Source organism: Globicephala melas, chromosome 17, assembly GCF_963455315.2.
Source record: "Globicephala melas chromosome 17, mGloMel1.2, whole genome shotgun sequence".
NCBI classification, from domain to species: domain Eukaryota; kingdom Metazoa; phylum Chordata; class Mammalia; order Artiodactyla; family Delphinidae; genus Globicephala; species Globicephala melas.
The window spans coordinates 55,014,262-55,035,628 of record NC_083330.1 but is presented as its reverse complement, the minus strand read 5'-3'; the positions used below and the strand labels follow the sequence as shown (position 1 = coordinate 55,035,628).

Sequence of the window (21,367 nt, the reverse complement as noted above, 5' to 3'; positions counted from 1 at the left end):
CGATGCGGAGGACGCGGGCTCGTGACCCGGTCCGGGAGGATCCCGCATGCCGCGGAGCGGCTGGGCCCGGGAGCCATGGCCGCTGGGCCTGCGCTTCCGGAGCCTGTGCTCCGCGGCGGGGAGGCCACAGCGGTGGGAGGCCCGCGTATTGCAAAAAAAAAAAAGAATTGCTGCTTTATATAAATGGATTTTCGAACAGGCTTATGGGTGATGAAGGCAGTTTTATGGGAAACCAATATTGTCCTTCAAATAACATGCTGCAAGGTGTACTCCATGTATTGTTGGATGCAGTGTGAACTGGTACATTACTTTTGCAAGGCAATTTGCAGCTACAAATTGAATCGAACCTCAGCCTACTTTTCTTTAAGATACATCACGTATTGTTTTATTTTAAATATTAGAAATAGTAAATGTGAAAATACTAAACTCAACAGAATTCTGGTATTTTTAAAAATTAAAGAAAAATATTTGATATTAAATTACAACCCAGATCACATATCACACATGAATGTGGTATGTGTGTGTGTGTGTGTGTGTATAGAGAGAGAGAGAGAGAGAGAGAGAGAGAGAGAGTTAAGCATGTTGATATAATTGGATTTCTAATTTTTGGCATTAGGTGCAAAAAAATCAGACATTAATTTTGTCTAGATTAGACACAAAGCAAAATAGATTTAACATGAAACCTTTTTTTTTTTCCTTTTTTGTGCATTTTTTTGGGGGTAGACACTTTCACATTAAGGAAGTTCCCTTTTACTCCTAGATTACTGGGTGTGATGATTATGAATGAATACTGAATTTTTAAAATACTTCTTCTGTGTATATTGAGATCTTCATGTGATTGTTTTCCTCCTTATATCTGCCACTGTGGTGAAATGTAATCGCTGGTTTTTGAATGTGAACCATTTTTGCATTTGCGGAATAAACCTCATTTGAGTCTGATAAAACAAACAAAAAACTTGAAACAGTGGAAATGACACATACTATGGAATTAGATAACTTGAGTTCAATTCATGACTCTGCCACCCTTTGAGCAATCTTATTTAATCTATCTCAACCCCATTTGCTACTTTTGTAAAATTGAGATAAAAATTGTTCCTGCTTCATTGGGTCATGGTAACAATTAAAGGAAGAAAATCGATGTAATGCATTTTGCACAGTGCCTGGCACATACGAGATCCTCTAAGTGTCACCTGCCATTGCCACAGTTAAAAGTCATGAACACTGAAAAGAATGTACAGATCTTCCTCGGGTTACATCCTGATAAGCTCAACGTAAGTTGAAAATATCATAAGTTGAAAATGCATATAATATAACCTACTGAACATCATAGCTTAGCCTAGCCTACCTTAAACATGCTCAGAACACTTACATTAGTCTACAGTAAATCATCTAACACAAAGTCTATTTTATAATAAAGTCTTGAGTATCTCACGTAACTTTATTGAAAACTATAGTGAAAGTGAAAAATGGAATGGTTTTATGGGTATATTACGGTTGTAAATGTATTGGCGGTTTGTCTTTGTGATCTTGTGACTGACGGAGCTGTAGCTCCCTGCTGCTGCCCAGCATCGTGAGAGAGTATCATACAGCATATCACAATTGGGAAAAGATCAAAATTCAAAGTACAGATTTTACTGAATGCATATCTCTTTTGTACCATCTTAGAGCAAAAAAATCCTAAATTGAATCATCATAAGTCAGGGATAGTCTGTATACCCAAAGTTTTTATAATTTGCAGAGGTGATATAATAGTACATTTAATCATATTCTAAAAAAAATTTATACTGCTCAAGAAAAATTCATTAAGTTTATATATGCAGTTTACATAATTCATTTTTATCTGATAGAATAAAAGGAATATCTAGTAGAAGCAAGATGAATATTTGTTATATTCTTTATTTAAAACTGAATCCATGTTTAAGATAATCAGAGATATATGGTTCTCCCACAGCCTACAGTTTCTTGCTTTTGATACGGAAGCATCGCATGATATACTCCGAGTTTGGGATGGTCCACCAGAAAATGATATGCTTTTAAAGGAAATTAGTGGTTCTCTTATTCCTGAAGGAATCCACAGCACCCTCAACATAGTAACCATCCAGTTTGACACGGACTTTTATATCAGCAAATCTGGATTTGCAATTCAATTTTCAAGTGAGTTATTTTTTTATTTCTTAAATAAAAAATAGGAGTGCTATTTAAATAGTTCTGTTTACTGCTCAAAACTTTAATTTTAAAATTTTAATGATCTTAAATATTCCTCTTTCTAGTCTTATTATTCATCTGGACTTAAGGTAAAACATAAGAAAAAGAAATACAATTAACTTTTAATTAATTAATTATTGAGACCTTCTCTCCAATTGTCAAACCAATTTTCCATAAAGATGGTGTTAAAATAATTCAGCAAATGAAATAATTACATTATACAGCTTGTAATTTGAATTTACCATAAAATTATATTTTAGAATGTACAATTTTTGGAGATAAGGAAGGAAATGAATATTTGCCATTAAAAGAGAAGCAACCCTACATTTTTACTAATTTTATTTTTCTTCTGTTAAAGATCTTAATTATATATTCACAGGAAGCTTTGACAAAATATTTTAGATCTACTATTAAATTAAAGATTTTCTACAACAATGAAATATCATTCATTATAATTACTATTGTTCATGGCCTTTTTCCTTTTTTTTCTTTTTATGACACTGCTAAGTGATTAAATATATGCTGTTCTGTAAAACGGATTTTGGTTTAATGGCTGGAGAAAATAAATGAAAACTCAAAAATTTTAGTTGCTATTTTTTCACTCTTATTACCAACACACATTATCTCTTTGAGAAAAATATCTAAGGGATCTTCTAATTGTATAGCCTTAAAAAGTCCTATTAATTGAAACTTGCTGAGATTTCCAACATCATCTATGGGAAGAGTGCAAACCAGTATTCTTCAAATGTGCCTTAATTCAAATCCTGTCTTCTTACTAATTGCTGACTTTGGACACCTCACCTCATCACCTGAGTCTGAGTTTTCTAATTTACATAGGAATAATAATGCTCATCTCATAAATAGATTATTAGGATTTAACATGATCACATGTGCACAGTTCTTAGTATTGAGTAGTAAATAGTGCCCAGTGAACTATTATCGTTATATGAATAAATGTAAAATTGGAACCCTTTAGAAAAAGCATGAAGGACTTTTTCAATGACTGGCCGGAAAATATACCACTTTAGATTAACAACTGGTCAATAAAAATATATAATTAACTTGACAGACCTTTTGTTCATGGAAGACAGTTGTTTGGCATAATCAACTAAAGTAAATGAATTGTTTTGTTATAAATAAGGCTCATGTGAGAGAGGTGTACATCAGCAGAGTCAGTATCTTTCAATTTGTACCCTTAGTGTATCTTTTGAGACAAAGAAAAAAGGAATGAAAAATAAGAGAATGATTATGTAATTAATGAACATAAATGGCTTGTAATTCTGAAACACTTATAAATGAAACATTGTTCATATTTATATCTTCTATTTTCTACTGTTTATTTCTTTTTTATTTGAAGTTAGGAACAATTTGTCAGCAAACTGCTTATGATTGCTGTTCAATTTCAGTTATTTATAATGGTAGTTTGGCAACCAACAGCTCTCCTTTCATTTACCTTAAATTAGTAAGGTTTTACACTTACATGGTTATTTGTGATTAAATATCTGAAGGCAGTCATGTGAAAAGGTGCTTCAGGCTCTTGTTTGTGAGTGCCAAGTACATCTGATTAATAGAAACAGACTGCTTTATATGCATTTCTGGAATTTTTAATGCACATTTGTCTGTGAAATTAGCAATACATTTTTATATTTATTGCATTTGTAGGGCATATTAAAGTTATGGAAACAATATGTATCATACCAGAGTTTTAATAAATCTGCCTCCATAATATTCTTTTAAGATGCATACAAATGTGTACTACTGATCTGAGACTAAAAACCTATTCATTGAGATAAAATTACCTGGAGAGTTAATATATTGTGAATAGCATCAGTCAATGAAAATTAGTCTCTGGGTTGGAGATCTTCTGTAACTTATGCCTATACAGCTTTATAAGTGTTCAGATTTCAAATGTGAAAATAGTTTTTTCATGAATGAGGTCTTGCTTGGTGCCAAGAACCGTAAGTAGTTTGTATGATCTATTTAATCCTCACAGAAGCCATTATGAGATATGTTGCATCATCCCCATTTACCAAACAGTACACTGAGGTTCAGAAAGTGAGTTAATTTGTTCAAGGTCACACCCTAGCAGATGCCTGCAGCTGTGACTCAAATCCACCTATGTCTGAAAGGAGATTAACACTGTGCCTGGTGCATAGTAAATACTTAACAGTTATTACTACTCTTTTGCTCTCCTTATTTATTATTTATTAATATTCTAGAGGAAATACAAAGATTTTCATTATATGTTATTAGTTACAATGAAGTTCTACAATTTAATCAGCTTGTCTTTCTGATTATCCTTACAAGAACCACATCTAAGGTCACACTTCCAAAAAGCAGATGATTTATACAAGTGAAGCAGTGAGAAGGAATAAAGGAAAGGTGGAGTGTGTACATTCCTGCCCCCTCTGGCTAAAGTCATTTTGCCCTATAGGAAGACAGACTAATTTTAAAGTGGAACTTGAAATAAAGAGTTTTATGTAAAGTCATCTAATTGTCAAAGAAAACAACTAATCTTAAAGAGAATATTAAGGTCTGTAGTCCAATAAATCATGACTATGGGTCAAATTTGGCTTGCAGGTCAAAATTTGCCACTTGAGTGTTTTACCTGAATTCCTTTTCCCAAGATAAATCTATCTCATGTTACCCATTTATTCATTTGTTCATTCGTTCATTCTAGGAGAGTCTATTAAAGGACCAGATAGTAAGCATATTTATCTCCAGCTATTTCTCGAGTGCATCTTTCCTTTCACTTAGGCAAATCTTCTTAGTTACATAAACACGCACACACACACACACACACACACACACACACACACACACACCCTGTACTGTTTTCTGTCCCTAAAGTTTCTTTTACTTTAAATTTTTTCTCAGTCTTGCTCATTCTTCCAGACTCAGCACCAAGACCTCTCTTTATAAAATATTTTCTGACCTCTGTATAAAACATTTTTAAATGTTTATAAAACCATCTCTTTTACAAACATCCTCTGACCTCTCTTTGTAAGACAAATTCCAGCCCATGCTCTAGGCACTAGCTATATTTTTTTTCCAAATAAAGATGTGAAAACATGGTTTATCATTTCATTGTTCTGAAGATGTTTTAATTATACGAACTTTGCCTCTCTAAATGTCCGTAAAGAGCAAACATTCTATTTAGGGTGATCATGTAATTTATTGTTCAAATCTAAGATAACTTTTGAGAGTAAAAGGGGACACTTAAAAATTAAGCTGGGGCTTCCCTGGTGGTGCAGTGGTTGAGAGTCCGCCTGCCGTTGCAGGGGACACGGGTTCATGACCCGTTCCGGGAAGATCCCACATGCCGCGGAGCGGCTGGGCCCGTGAGCCATGGCTGCTGAGCCTGCGCGTCCGGAGCCTGTGCTCCGTAGCGGGAGAGGCCACAGCAGGGAGAGGCCCGCGTACCGCAAAAAAAAAAAAAAAAAAAAAAAAAAAAAAAATTAAGCTGGACAACAGGCATAAACTAGAACAATAGTAGCCAAATCAGTTTGTATCATTATTTTAATTGTCAGATTTTCATTCTGTTCCCATTCCACCCACCATCACCACCACAGTGCCTGTTCCTTTTTTGAGCAAAGAGCTAAGTGTCAAATAATAACTTAAAAGAGGAATGAGTCAGGAAATAGCAGCAAAACAGTCTTAAGCAACAAAATGTAACCAACAAAATGGATTTCAGTGAACTTGGTGCAAAGTGAATTTAACTGAAATGTAGGTCACATACCAACTTCATAATCACTGTCAAGCCACTATCAGCAGCCTCATGCCTTCTATTTCATGATCTAGTCAGTCTTTGTAGTCTTTTGCTTTGCCTCTTGGTGTTATATTCTGCAAGACTCTTTTGCTTAATCACAGCTACTTAAGTCTGACGTGGCTACCTCATGCTGTCCTATGTTCTCCTATGTTCTGCCCTTGGTTCTCAGCAGTCAGGCTCTATATATATCTCCTACTTTAATTCGTAATCTGCTTCTCTCATCCCACTTTAGTTCCTCAGCGAGGACATCTTTAAGTATCATGCTGTCATTTGCCCACAGAATAGTTGATTTTGACAGAGCATTTTCTGTGCTCTTCACTCTTTGACATCTCTTTTAAGAATATGCCCCTGCTGGATAATACAAAATACCAAGGGCCATATCTTATACTGTTGAAAATTCTCAAGGAGATGGATTCCTTAGTCATGAGACGTTGATGTCTCCCAGCCTTAAAGGACTGCATGGTGCCCCTGCATTTGTTCCCATCCTCATTATTACTGCCTGCACTGCTGTAGCAGTCGACTAGCCACTCACTTCATTGTCTCTCCAGCCAGACTTTTCTCTACATTTCCACCTGACTGATGTTTTGAAAATATAAATCAGACATCACTCCTTTGTTTAAAATTCTTTTATGGCTACACAGTCATAAGTTCAAAACTATGGAATTACATTTAAAGCCTCCACAATTTGCACCCAAATTATCTGCCAGCTTCATCTCTCACTATTCAGTTACATACATCTAGTCATCTAACTGCACTGTCCTGAAAAGACATTGACCTTTCACATTTCTGCTTCTTTTGCAAACTCTCTTCCATGTTCCTGGAACACTTAAGTCCACATTCAAAAATCCATAAATTCTTAGTCATTTTCCAAGGCCCAGATCAAATGATACTTTAAGTACTAATGAACTTCTAGGCAGAATTAGTCACTCCCATATCTGCAGTGCCCTGGCACTATGTGTGTATTATATTAGAATGGCTGTATATCCTCGTTTGCCCAAGACAACCCTGGTTTATGCCTATTTTCCTGGCATCCTGACTTGTTTGACATTTGGTCTGTATTTTCCATTTTCAACAAAGTATCGTTATTAATAGTTCTGTTAAAATAGCCAAGGTGTATTTATTAGCTATTGTCTTTGATCTCATCTAGTAATGTGTGAGATATATTCCCAGTGCTCAGAGTAATTATAACACATGATTAATTTTGAAAGACAAATACTGATAACCCATCTCTATTTTCCAGTCTTTTGTGGATGCCAGGTAACTTACACTTCCCCTTCATGGGTAGCATATAGGGCTCTTGTAGATGAAATGAAAATATTCTCAGATATTAACATCTAACTCATTCTGACCTTAGATGGTGTTGGGAGAACTATTTGATACTGTTGCCCTGCCAGCTATTTTGTATGACAGCAAGTTATGTCATAATCTATTCTGTGGCTTGAAAGATACATAACGCTGTCAGGCCATGAGTTGGCCAAATCACTGAGAAGTATGTATTCTTGAAATATCCACAGAAGTAGAGGTTGCACAGATGTGCTGTAGAGCTATAGTCTGAATGTTCTTGCCATGAGTGTTTGTTATTTATTTTATAGGATAAATTAACAATTATTTATTTTATCATACTGTTTTATTATTTTACAATAGACATTTATGGCAGTAGTGGGATAGAAAGTACATTCTGAATATTCATTTCTTAAGAAAGCTTAATTCCACCAAGATTTCTAAAAGAAAGTTCAGCTGAAGGAGGCTGTCAGGAAGACCCAGCAGAGATCAACAAGGATGTCAGACAAACTTATTCCTGCAAAATTTGAAACTAAACCCAAAAAGATAGCAGGAAAGGAGCTAGAAGAATTTTTGTTTATTATGATTTGTGAATCAAAGCATTTTAGTACATCCAGAAACACATTTTTTAAAAAGTGGGGAGTTCCACATGATCCCATCTCAATTAAACATATTTAGGTAAATTGTAAAAATATTTTTAGAGGGTAAATCATGTACTGATTGGTTATTTTTCTATACAATCAAAAAGTAGTAGAATACAGAAAAAAATGAGACTTCCTTGTCTTGTGTATTATATTAACATTCTTTTAAGCTACAGAGGGGCAATTTTATATTCTAAAATATGAAACATAATTAAATGGTGATTTGGAGCCATGATAATACATTAACAACATCTTTGTCATTTTAAAGTACTTGATGTATTAAATTGATTATTATTATGATTATTTTAAAGTACCTATCTACTATAGCTATGTTCTTTTCAGTTGAATTATTTCCTAAATAAAATTTCTCCCTGGTTTTAGATTTATCCCTGGGACCCTGATATCATTGGTATTAATAGACCAGTTTTTCCTAATAACTTGTTAACCTCATGTGAAATGGGATATTTTGATTGAGAATGTAGTATATATGATATTAAACATGAGATTTAGACCTAACAGTATATTAATATTTTAAGATATGGATACTTGATATTTTTATTTTATGAACAAATTGCCTACAAATTTTAATATGATAAGTTGTTGGAATACCTGTTTGGATTAACTACATGGTTCTTAGACTTTTATTACTTACATATTAAGGATTTTATACAAGTTGCTCATAATGTCTACTAATCATCAAAATTTTTTTTTTAATTTTGTTGTGCTAATCATCAAAAACCCCAATAACAAGAGTGTGTCATACAGAGTGAAGTAAGTCAGAAAGGGAAAAACAAATACCGTATGCTAACACATATATATGTAATCCAAAAAAAAAGAAAAGGTCATGAAGAACCTAGGGGCGGGATGTGAATTAAGACTCAGACCTACTAGAGAATGGACTTGAGGACACGGGGGCGGGGAAGGGTAACCTGGGACAAAGTGAGAGAGTGGCATGGACATATATACACTACTAAATGTAAAACCGATAGCTAGTGGGAAGCAGCCACATAGCACAGGGAGATCAACTCGGTGCTTTGTGAACAACTAGAGGGGTGGGATAGGGAGGGTGGGAGGGAGGGAGATGCAAGAGGGAGGAGATATGGGGACATATGTATATGTATAACTGATTCACTTTGTTATAAAGCAGAAACAAACACACCATTGTAAAGCAATTATACTCCAATAAAGATGTAAAAAAAAAAAAACAGTAACATCTCAATTAAAACAAAAGAAAATTGATGATGAAAATGCAACTTGTACACAATGTATGTTAACATACATGGGGATCATGTGGTGTCATTGACCATGTGAAAACTAGAAGACATAAATCTGTTTAAAAAAAAGCATGAGTTTTCATTTAGAACAAATGAAAACTCTACTAATTTCATCACTTTATGTTCTAAATTCTCTTCTGCATATATGAAAAGTGTTAACATGCCAGCTTCCTTAGCAGAAGAACTTCCCAAATAGTTAAATGAGTCCAATCTTATATGTCACATCAGTAACATTAATCACCTCAAATATTTTAATTCCAGCAAAAGTTTTTCTTTTTCCCTCCCTTTTATGAAGCAGAGTATAGTCTTTGAAAGTTCATTGTGATAAAGATGGAACATCTCATAAATTTAGTTACAATTTTAACATTTCAATAATTAAATTTACTTAGACTTATTTTATGGTCCAGCATATATTTTTCTAAAAGAACCATGTGCATTTGAAAAGAATGTACACTTGCCATTATTGTGAATTAAATACCAATTAGATACAGTTGGTTGATAGCATTGTGTTTGAAGTGTTCTATATTATTACTGATATTTTGTCTACTGTTTTTTTTAATCCACTAATGAAAGAGTAGCATTGAAATGCCCAACAGCAGTTGTGGACTTGCCTGTTTATTCTTTCTATCTTATCATGTCCTGTCATGTTTGTGTATCATGAAGATCTGTTACTAGGTGTTTACATTTGAGATGCTATGCCTTCTTAATGAGTTGACTGTTTCATTACAATGAAGTAGCTTTCTTTTTCTCTGGGAATTTTCCTCGTCTTGAAGTTTGCATTGTCTGATATGAATATCTTATAATTAGTGTTTGCATGGTGTTTCATTTAGCATCCTTTTAACTTGTCTTTATGTTTAAAGTAGGTTTCTACTTTAAACAGCACATGATTGAGATACTACTTGCTTGAGTCTTGTTTTTTTATACAGTCTGACGATTTCTGCCTTTTAATTGTAGTCTTTATTTTTTTTCATCTTTATTGGAGTATAATTGCTTTACAATGGTGTGTTAGTTTCTGCTGTATAACAAAGTGAATCAGCTGTATGTATACATATATCACCATATCCCCTCGCTCTTGCATCTCCTTCCCACCCTCCCTATTCCACCCCTCTAGGTTGTCACAAAGCATGGAGCTGATCTCCCTGTGCTATACAGCAGCTTCCCACAAGCTATCTATTTTACATTTGGTAGTGTATATGTGTCAGTGCTACTCTCTCACTTTGTCCCAACTTCCCCTTCCCCCAAATTGCAGTCTAAATCATCAGGCCGTTCACACATAATGTAATTGTTATGGTTTTGTTTGGCTGCTGTATTGCTATTTACTTTTATTGGACCCACCTGTGCATTACCACCATCATTTTCTTCCCCTCTATTAACTTATTGGCTAAACATTTTGGAGGTGGGGGTGTACTTGCTCTAATATTAATAGCATATATCTAGGATCAAAACCTACCATTAACTTCTATTACACACGTCATATGTAATGAAAGAATGAGAGTGTATTTACATTTCCCCCTTCTTTCCTTTCGACTATTGTTTCCATTTATCTTACCTCTATTTATATTAACACCACAATACATTTTTTAAACTTGAAGCAAACAATTATCTTTTAAAGATTTTTTAAATGAGACAAACATCACATATCAAAATTATAGTGTTAAGGATAAGACTCTTTGTTTTGTGATAATAATACAAATATAAATTTTGGTGACACACAACTTCATGACAAAAACAAAGCTCTTATAAAATTAAGAAACAGATATATACTTAGAATTGGTTGTGGTGCACATGTAATTCATAACTGCAACCAAGCAAATTCTACGCCTCACAATAAAACTGTCATTAAAATTTACAAATTTTTTATATACATCAAAATAATTGAATTACATTTTTTGTGTGTATGAAAAAGTAATGCTGATTCAAAAATACATAAACTTTAGTATGTCAGTACCAGGTTCTGTTTTCGCTACTCATTGTCATTCAGACCTAGAAAAGTTTGCATCTCTGAAGCACTTTTTCATAATCAACCAAAATGCCCTACTATGGTTTTGAAATTTTTGAAAATAAAACCTTTAAATTTGGTTGATTTATATTAAAATCATATGAAAATCTTTAATCAAAATATTCAGTTATTGGCATGTTAAAGATCTTCAGCTTTTGAAAATTTTGGTGAATTATAATTATTGAAAACAAAGTTTGGAAATAGGAAGACGTTTAAATGCTATTTTTATGAAAAAGTTAAAACACTGTATAAAATTAAAATTTGAAACTATTATTGTCCTGTAGCATGGTTTGACTTGTGAAAAGAGAGTATCTTTTGATGAAGTTCTTATTTTTTAATCAGATTGAATTTATATTTTATACTATAATGGAATAAAATTGAGAAAACATACAATTATACAGCTTACAAGTGAACTATTCCAAAAAAAATCATAATTTAAGACAACTTGGTAAGTTTTATATTATAAAATTTTTTGTCAAGAAAGGTATCTGAAAAGAAGTAAAAATTTACTATCTGTGAAAATACTTAAGCTGAAATATTTATACATTGTTGTATGAAATAAAATCAAATTGAAACTTTCCTCTATTTTAAAGAATTAGTCCTACCAGATACCTCAATACCTATAAAGAAAAACCTTTCTCAATTAAAAATAGTATGGCCTGTAGAGACCTCTGTTAACATGCCAACGATTTAAAATGTATTAAAAATACCTTTAACAATACCAATAAAAATAAGAATATATTGAAAACCACATACTTAAGAAAAAATAGTAAAATGACATTAAATATGCCTAGGAAACCAATTAGAGAATGTACATTTGTACCACAAATGATCATTTTGCTTATCTTATTTTTAATGTTTAATTAACTCATATAAAGATGTTTTTGTGTGCACAGACATGGCATTTTAATTTTTTAGAAATTATTTTTAGTAGTTTTTGCGTAGATACTTATTTTGAAAAGTTCATCAATGTAATATTATCAATCTGGTAAATCAGTACATATTTTTAATTACATAATTTAAATTACTTTTAGCTTTTTATTTCATGCCCGCAATTTTTCACTTTCAATGACAAATGTCACCTGATTTTAATAAACATTTTATTATATTAAAGACATATACACATCTGCTGTCCCTCTTAGACTGTGTTCCTTTGAAGCGCAAGGTTTATCCTATTAATATTTGTTTCACCAGAACTTGGCATTGTACCTGGTATTTAGTACTTAGTAAATGTTAAATGAAACTGATTGAGTAGGAAATTTTTTAATAATGTAAAATTAAAGGCACACTGGTATTATATACTGTCAGTCAAGACTAATGTAAAACAATATTTATATGTTTTTACTCTTTTTTTGCTCATTAATTCTGGTGATCTCCAAATATTAGAATTCAATTCTGAATTAGACTTCTATATAATCCTTTATAATCCTTGGATATAAAATCAGTTTCCTGTCTAGGTACCTTTGACAGTCTTCAACCTAACATGCCTTTTGATTTCAAAGAAATTAGACCAGTGATTTTATTTTCACTTTTGTCCATGTATTAGAGAACAAGAATCAATGATGGTATGGAGGTGTTGGCTCTTATTACAGTTCATCCCCAATATAAAACATACTTGGCTTATAGTGGGTGCACAACAATTACCTGGTGAAATAAATGAGTAAATATGTATTTTAAAAAGGTATTTCTATATAAAGTACTTGGAGTATATTATAACACTAGCTTTGTGGTTTCTTTTGCATTGGCAGCTTTGTTTCCCTCCAGGGTTGATAGGAGGGGAATCTCTTGTCATGCTGCTATCTACTTTAACCTGACTTGCCATATCATTAGATGTACCCTTAGAAACATAATGAAATTCTAAAGATAGCCACGTTACTGAGTAGCTAGCAGAGTGTAGGCCTAATAATGATGTTGAACATTCTTTGTAAAATTGATGGATCTTGTACAAAGCAGGGACTCAGTCAAGGGCAAAATTCTCCAGGGTGAAATCCACCTCTAGGTTACCATCTGCATTTCACATATTTTCCGATTGATTTGATTCTAGATTGGATTTCCTTCCAGGTTAAATATTCCCATTACCCAGCTTGATTTCCTTATAGATAGTGAAGTGGAGAATATCGTGTCATTTCTTAGTCAATACAAAAATATAAGGCAATAAAACTGGAAGAGTGTAAGGCCTTGTGAATACCAAATCTGGACTGTGACCTTGCTGAAGTTTCTTGACATATTGAAAAATAATATACAACTTCTTAGACAAACTACACAGTGAATAGTAAAATCTAGTGGTCTTTAAAGATTTATCTCAGAGTTTATATTTTCATAGAATTATACAATATAATTGTTAGAATAGAACTTTAAGATTATATTCTAATACTAAATCAGGCAGGTAAAAAATTATTACTATGTCAATTTTACTGATGAGGCAGTTAAAATTCAGGGAACTAATACAACCTGGTCAATGTCCCTTCCTTACAACAGTACAGTTTACAGTACAAGTCTTCTGCTCTTGATTTTATCCAACTGTATAGAATCTAAGGTTTTTCTCTTTTGAAAGTTCTTGAGATAAACAAGTTTATAACAAAGTGTCTACTTTCTGAATGGAAAGGACACAAGAACTTATGAGTGATTTAAGTGTATTTATTCTTTGTTGCACAGAGCAATGCCATAAGCAAACTGGATTGTTAATTTGCCCAAGGTCACCAAGACGGTAATTCAGACATTATCTCTGAATTATCATCCATAATATAGTTGAAACTTATACATGTGCTAGTTAGGACTGTGAAATATGTATTAGGTGAGGTGCGCATTTCCAATTAAATTATACGCTCAATTAGATGAAACAAATATAAAATGAGAAGTCAGAAGTATATTTACAGTACTGATGAGTTGTAAAAATGGTGAGAACTCAGTCATTTTCTGTAGTATTTAGTGCTATCAGTATTCTGAAAACAGCCTCAGGTTATCCAGATAGATTAATTAAAGCAAATTAAAATGTAATATAAATGTTGTTACTGCAGTCTTGGAATAAATGTTTCCCAGTGTCAAACAAATGCTAAATTATAAACAAACCTTAAGCATACATTGAAATGACTAGTTGTAATTTTGTTCATTCGTTCATCCATTCATTCATTTCACACACTTTTTTAATAAAAAAATTTATTAAGCACGGGCTTCTTATTGCTGAGCAGGCTTCTCTTGTTGCGGAGCACGTGCTCTAGGCTCAAGAGCTTCAGTAGTTGTGGCACATGGGCTGAGTAGTTCTGGCTCTTGGGCTCTAGAGCACAGGCTCAGTAGTTGGGTCGCATGGGCTTAGTTGCTCCGTGGCGTGTGGGATCTTCCTGGACCAGGGCTCAAACCGGTGTCTCCTGCACTGGCAGGCGGGTTCTTAACCACTGCGCCACCAGGGCAGTCCCCCACACATATTACTTGAACTTTTTTTTTTTTTTCATTGAAGTATAGTTGATTTACAGTGTTGTGCCAGTCTCTGCTGTACAGCAAAGTGACTCCGTTACACACATATAGACATTCTTTTTTTATATATTCTTTTCCATTATAGTATATTTTCCATATACTATATAATATAGTATATATAGTATAGTATATAGTATATAATATAGTATATATTATAGTAATATAATATATAGTATATATTATACTATATAGTATATAGTAATATATAGTATATAGTATATAGTATATAATATAGTATATATTCCTATTTTCCATATAGGAATATAGGATATTCCATTATAGTCTATCACAGGATATTGAATAGCCCCCTATGCTGCACAGTAGGACTTTGTTGTTTATCCTTGATGAACTGTTTTTAACTATTGTGAAAGATTCTCTTCAATGTCTTACATATAAGGGCAATTTATTCCTAGGGTATAGCAATGCTTGATTTGATAAGATCCCATGTTGCTTAACAATAAATGCAGTAACTCTTTCAGTGGATTTAGACTATTGGTGAAGATTAAAAGCATTGTAAAAACAATTCCTAAGAAAAGCTAATGTAAACTTTCTTAACTTGAGCATAAACTCTTTTTTTAATTTACATACACTTGTATATAATTAGCATGTTAATAACATCTTGAAAAATTATTTTTACTGTACATGATAAGTAGTTATAAAATGGTATTACTTTTACATATCTATTTTTTTCACACCCTGAGTCATGAGAATTTTTAAGAAAAAACTATATGGATACAAGTGGTTTTTGGTGGAATAGAAACAGTTCAATTTTAAAGGAAAAGTTTGTCATTACAAATTTATTTCTGACCTATTATAATAACCAGATATAAAAATTCATTTTGTTAGAAGTAAATGCTACCATACAGATTAAAATCACTTGCATAAAAAATAAAGTAAAAATTACAAGATTTTGTATGTTTGCAAATGTTCAGTTTATTTCTTATGTCAGGATTTTACATTCTATGGTGAATTTATTTCTAATAAAAGTATTTGTATCTGGGTATTATATTAAATTAGAAATAAATTTGCAATGAGAAATTTTTACTTTCAAATGGAACAATATTTATTTGATTTTATTGATATCAGTAGCATAGGAAAAAATTTTATACACAGGTGAAATTTAATAATTTTTACATTTTTATTTACAAAAATTTGAAAATTAAAAGATTTTATAATTTTGCAAGTGTTTTGGACATGGTAAGCTGAGGGGCCTATTAGATATACAAGAAGTTAAATAGGCAGTTGAATAGAATGGTCTGAAGCTCAGGAAAGACATTAAGACTGAATGTATAAATTTGGGAAGCATTCAACTAAAAACAGCATTTAAAACCATGGGATAAGGTGAAGTTATCCAAGGAGAAGTTGTAGAAAGATGGGAGCAGAACCATGAAGAACTAATCCCTGAGGTACTACAGCTCTCAGTCATTGGGTTAACAAGGCAGGGATAGCAAAAGATACCAAAAAGAGCAGCAGATAAGCCAGAAAAGAGAACTAGCAGTCTGATGACTGAGAAGCCAAGAAAAAAAGTGCTGTGACAAATGTTGCTAAGATTTTTCTGAAAAAAGAAGGCACTAAGTTATCATTGAATTTGGCAGCCTAGATTTAACAAGGACAGTTTAGTGAATATGTCTGATGAATGGCAGATGAAACTGGAGACAGTTGTATAGATATCTCCCTCAGGACAGATGTTTAATAGGTTTCCTACTAAAGAAAGGAGGGAAATGAGAAAAATAGCTAGAAGAGAATGGGAATGTAATGAGGATTTTGGTTGTTTATTTAAGATGGAAGTTGTAAGCCACATTTGTATGTTTTTGAGAATGACCCAGTACAAAAGGAAAACCTAGTGATTCAGAAGAGATGAAAAATCTTCAGGAATGAAGTCCTTGAGAAATAGAAAGGTTTTAATACCAGCAGGACAAGAACTAGGGTTAGCCTTACATAGAGCAAGGGCACCTTCTTCGCTGCTACGGGAGAGGAAGTAGAGAATATGGATGCAGACACCAGAGATTTGGTGAGGGTGCGCCTATCTTATTGCTTCTACTCTCTTAAAGAACTTAAGGAAGGAAATCAGAAAAAAAGAGAGGACAGGAAGAACAAGAATGAGAAAAACAATTGGAGGGGAAATGTTCTTGTTACTGTAATTACTTAATACCATTTGACACATGCATGGCTAAATTTGGCATATATCAGGTTAAATTTTATTTTTATTACTTCTAGTAATACCCGCAAAATAACCTTGAGTCTTTCTTTTCTGCTTCCCTTTATGGTGAAATATCAGGAGCAAGAAATTGTTTGTGTGTAATGAAGGGTTATAAACTGTTCTTGCCTTTCTGTTTCAATGTAAGTCTAACTTTTTTGCCCAAGTCTTTTGTTAATAAACAACGGTCAGAGTTCCATTAGTAGGGCATGGCTTTTCATTGTTTTATCTGGTAATGGGATAGGTTTGTGCTGAGACAGTATACCCTAATGGCTAAGAGCCCTGCTGTTTCTTGATTCAAATTCCAACTCTACTAAGAGCAAACATTTAATATCATGGAGACTTATTTTACCCATTTAAAATAGGGATAATAATACTTCATAACGATTTGTGTTTTAGCCTAAGAGTATAAACTTAGCTTCTAGTTAAGTGTTTTGCACAATGTATGCTCTCAATACAGACAATAATAGTAATCATCATTATTTTATTGGTATCTATTCTGATTGCCCTTCACCTTGAACAACTACATCTCGTTCTTAGATACACAGATTTATTTCAGTTTGACAAAATATACACCAATGGAATCCTGTGAATAAGACTGTATTGTTAATATCTGTGAAATTTTTTTTAAGTAAGAAATTAATACATTTAAAGCTAAGTGTTACAAACATCTAGGTTTTTGGACTATTCCAATCAGAATGATAGGCAGGTAGGTAGCTGCTCTTCTGATTTTAAAATGAGAATAAAGATTAATAACATATTTTAGAAATTTCAATTGAAGTCATTATTTCACTTGAGCTTTATACTATAGTTCACACTTTCAGCACTTTTTTTTTGCAAACACTCTATCACTTTTATTTAAGAAATGTCCCTCGGTAATGGTCTCATGTCTGCACAGGACACTTCATCCACTTTAAGTAACTATGTGATGTTGGTCAGGCTTCTTATCTTTTTTTAGCCTCAATCTTCTCATTGGGAAAATATAGATACTAATAGTACCCAGACTTCTTGTGAATCAAATGAGATATAGATCATAGTACAAGTGTTTGAAAGACAGTAAGTGTCCAATAAATATTACATAATGACAATATTAACTAGTCACATACTCTTCTATTTATATACCTTTTCCCTGTGACTATTATCATTTTTACTGAATAATCAGCTGTGAAACAGACTAACCAGCTGATAATTCCTATTCTAGACTAACCAAAATGTAAATGGCCATTTCTTTTTTTGGGGGGGGACAAGGAAGGGAAGTCATCTTTCATAGTCAATTTCATTAGGTATTGAAAATAAATCCAAGATATATTTGGATAGGATAGCATATAAGCCTATTATATACACTTTCTAGAATGTTCCTTTCATGATATTGCAGGTGAGATAACAAGTTTGTTAAGACCTTTATCTTTGTTGGAATTTATGCTTACTTTACATATCTATGTTAAGAAAAATCAGGAATAAATGACAAACTTAAACCTAATAGAACAAATACAGATATTCATTTCATCAATTAAATTTGAAGTAATTTGGACTTAAAAAACTGAGATAATAGGGCTTCCCTGGTGGCGCAGTGGTTGAGAGTCCGCCTGCCGATGCAGGGGACGTGGGTTCGTGCCCCGGTCCGGGAAGATCCCACATGCCGTGGAGTGGCTGGGGCCGTGAGCCATGGCCGCTGAGCCTGTGCATCCGGAGCCTGTGCTCCAAAACGGGAGAGGCCACAACAGTGACAGGCCTGCATACCACAAAAAACAAAAACAAAAACAAAAAACAGAGATAATAAATAGAACTTACCTATCTTAATACACTGGTGGCAGGTATATTATTTTCTAATATATACTTTTTAAATTTTTATATCTTTAAAATAGTTGATAAATTAAAATACTTAATTGCAAAAAAGTCCTCGTTCTATAGAAACACCCTGTATATTATTCCACAGTAGAAGAGAATAGAGAGGAACAAACATCTACTTAAATATATATATATATATAACAACAGTAATAAAATGCAAATAAGAATTATATATCTTGAGAATTGTATGTTCCACAAAATTAAACAACAAATGTCAAATAAAAATTCTTAATCTATTTTTACATATGTGACTAATACTTATTGAGTTCTAATATAATTGTTTTTTAAATCATGCTAATTTTGTGAGATTATTTCAGTCCTAATTTCCAAGGAGACACAGAATGACTTTTTAAATGTTTAGTTATTTTCTTCAATGGCTATAGTTTCTATTTAATACAGAAAAGAAGAATGACTGATGCCAAAATTAATGTAATTTTGTCTACCCAAAAACACAGTGTATAACCAGTATAGAGATTAAACTTTGAATAAGTAAAGAAAATAAGACAATAGCATTCACAGCAAGTAATTCTTTCTGTGTGTATTTAACTAATTGCTTTCAGAACTCAAGTAATTGCAAGAAAAAATTTATTTGGTCTTTCACTAAACCCCATCATTCTCTATTGTGTTTTAAAATCTTACTTGTAATTTATTTATTAGTTGAGAGAAAAAGGCAGAGTACAATTTTGCCACCTCTCTTCCTTCAAGTCAACCAGTCCAAAGGCAAATGAATATTTTTACATATTATATATTAGCTATCATATTGAAGCCTTTATATTTTAGCTACTAGGTTCCACTTTAAATCTTTAAGCACAGTGACTCTGACAATAAGGCCAAAACATCTTTTTTCCCTCAAACTCTGGTAAGACATGATTATACCAGCTGCTTTCATTTCAGTGTTTTTGTAACATTGTTTTATATACGTTTTTACTTTGAGAATGTTCATATTAAGCTTCAAGCTTTTTGCAGAGTCCAGCACATAGGAAGCCTCTACAACAATAACAAAAACAACAACAAAAGAATATTTTTCATAATCTGTATATCATTCTACTTTTCAGCTTGAAAGCTGTAGCACATTTTACCTTTATATCACTCCTTTCCGATTGAAACATCCTAAGTGTAAATCTTGTATGTAGGACATCCAGCTCCACTTCTGTATTGTAAAACCAATTCATAGATCAGTTTTAGTGTTGGTGGAAACCATTCCAGAGCAATTCAAGAAAAGCTTAATGACTGAGTTTATCACAAAAGCATTTACAAAAAAAATAAGTCTATCAATATTGAAAGATTATAATTGCCAGACCCTGTAATGCCTGATGGATGTTCTGATAAGGAACACTGATAGGTATTACAGAACAAATCCAATTGGAAATTGGAACCAAGTCCCTACCCCACTTCCCTCAATATTCTCCAATATGAGTCTGATTGTTATTCTATTAACAACTAAAAATAACTCTCTCAAAAATAACTCAAATGAAAGAAGATTGAATATTTTTAAAATGGACACATTTATGTGCACTGTAGCTTTTCTATTTATGGGTATAATCTCTGTATTTTTTATCATTTCTTAATGGGGTTTATTATATTTAACTGAGAAAGAAAATGTATCTCTAGGACAGTTAACAGGTAGAAGAGGACAGTCTAGTGTAACATTTAAGGATTTGACTTCTGAAATCATACTGACTGGGGTCCAAACCTTGGTTCTGCATTCTTTAGTTTTTGTAATATTGAACAGGTTACTTAATCTTCCTAAACTTTAGTTTTCTCACCTCTAAAATAAAAACAATAATAGCACTTGACCCATTGGTTTGCTAGGAGAATTAAAGGAATTATACATGTAACGTCTTCATCCTTGGCCATTGCTCAGAAGCACTAGTTTGTCAGTAAAATGAAGCAAAACTGTTAGGATTTCTGATGATGTGTATAATGATACATAGATTTAATTCAAGTGGTCGGTAAAATAACATTTGCAGTCTACATCTTGTAACCCTTTTTAAAAAGTAACCCTTTAGAAATTAACCCTTTTAAAAATAACCTTTTAGAGTCCTGTACCACAATGTTCATTGCAGTTGTATTTACAATAGCCAGGACATGGAAGCAACCTAAGTGTCCATCGAATGGATAAAGAAGATGTGGCACATATATGCAATGGAATATTACTCATCCATAAAAAGAAATGAAATTGGGTTATTTGTAGTGAGGTGGATGGACCTAGAGTCTGTCATACAGTGAAGTGAGTCAGAAAGAGAAAAATTAATACCATATGTTAACACATATATATGGAATCCAAAAAAAAAAAAAAAAAGGTTCTGAAGAACCTAGGGGCAGGACAGGAATAAAGATGCAGGCATAGAGAATGGACTTGAGGACATGGGGAGGGGGAAGGGTAAGCTGGGACAAAGTGAGAGAGTGGCATGGACATATATACACTACCAAATGTAAAATAGATAGCTAGTGGGAAGCAGCTGCATAGCACAGGGAGATCAGCTCGGTGCTTTGTGACCACCTAGAGGGGTGGGATAGGGAGGGTGGGAGGGAGATGCAAGAGGGAGGAGATATGGGGAGATATGTATACATATAGCTGGTTCACTTTGTTATAAAGCAGAAACTAACACACCATTGTAAAGCAATTATACTCCAATAAAGATGTTAAAAAACTTAAAATAAAAATATCCTTATTTTACT

At 33.0% G+C, this 21,367-nt stretch overlaps 1 protein-coding gene across 2 annotated transcripts in view; it reads left to right on the top strand.

The window, feature by feature from the left end:
• Positions 1-21,367, top strand: part of CSMD3 (CUB and Sushi multiple domains 3) — a 1,079,985-nt gene that overhangs the window by 770,109 nt on the left and 288,509 nt on the right. For both annotated transcript variants that reach the window (XM_030875636.2, XM_030875634.2), the window contains one exon: positions 1,952-2,154. In XM_030875636.2, coding sequence (XP_030731496.1) covers positions 1,952-2,154 — 203 coding nt within the window. The remainder of the gene's footprint in view (positions 1-1,951; positions 2,155-21,367) is intronic.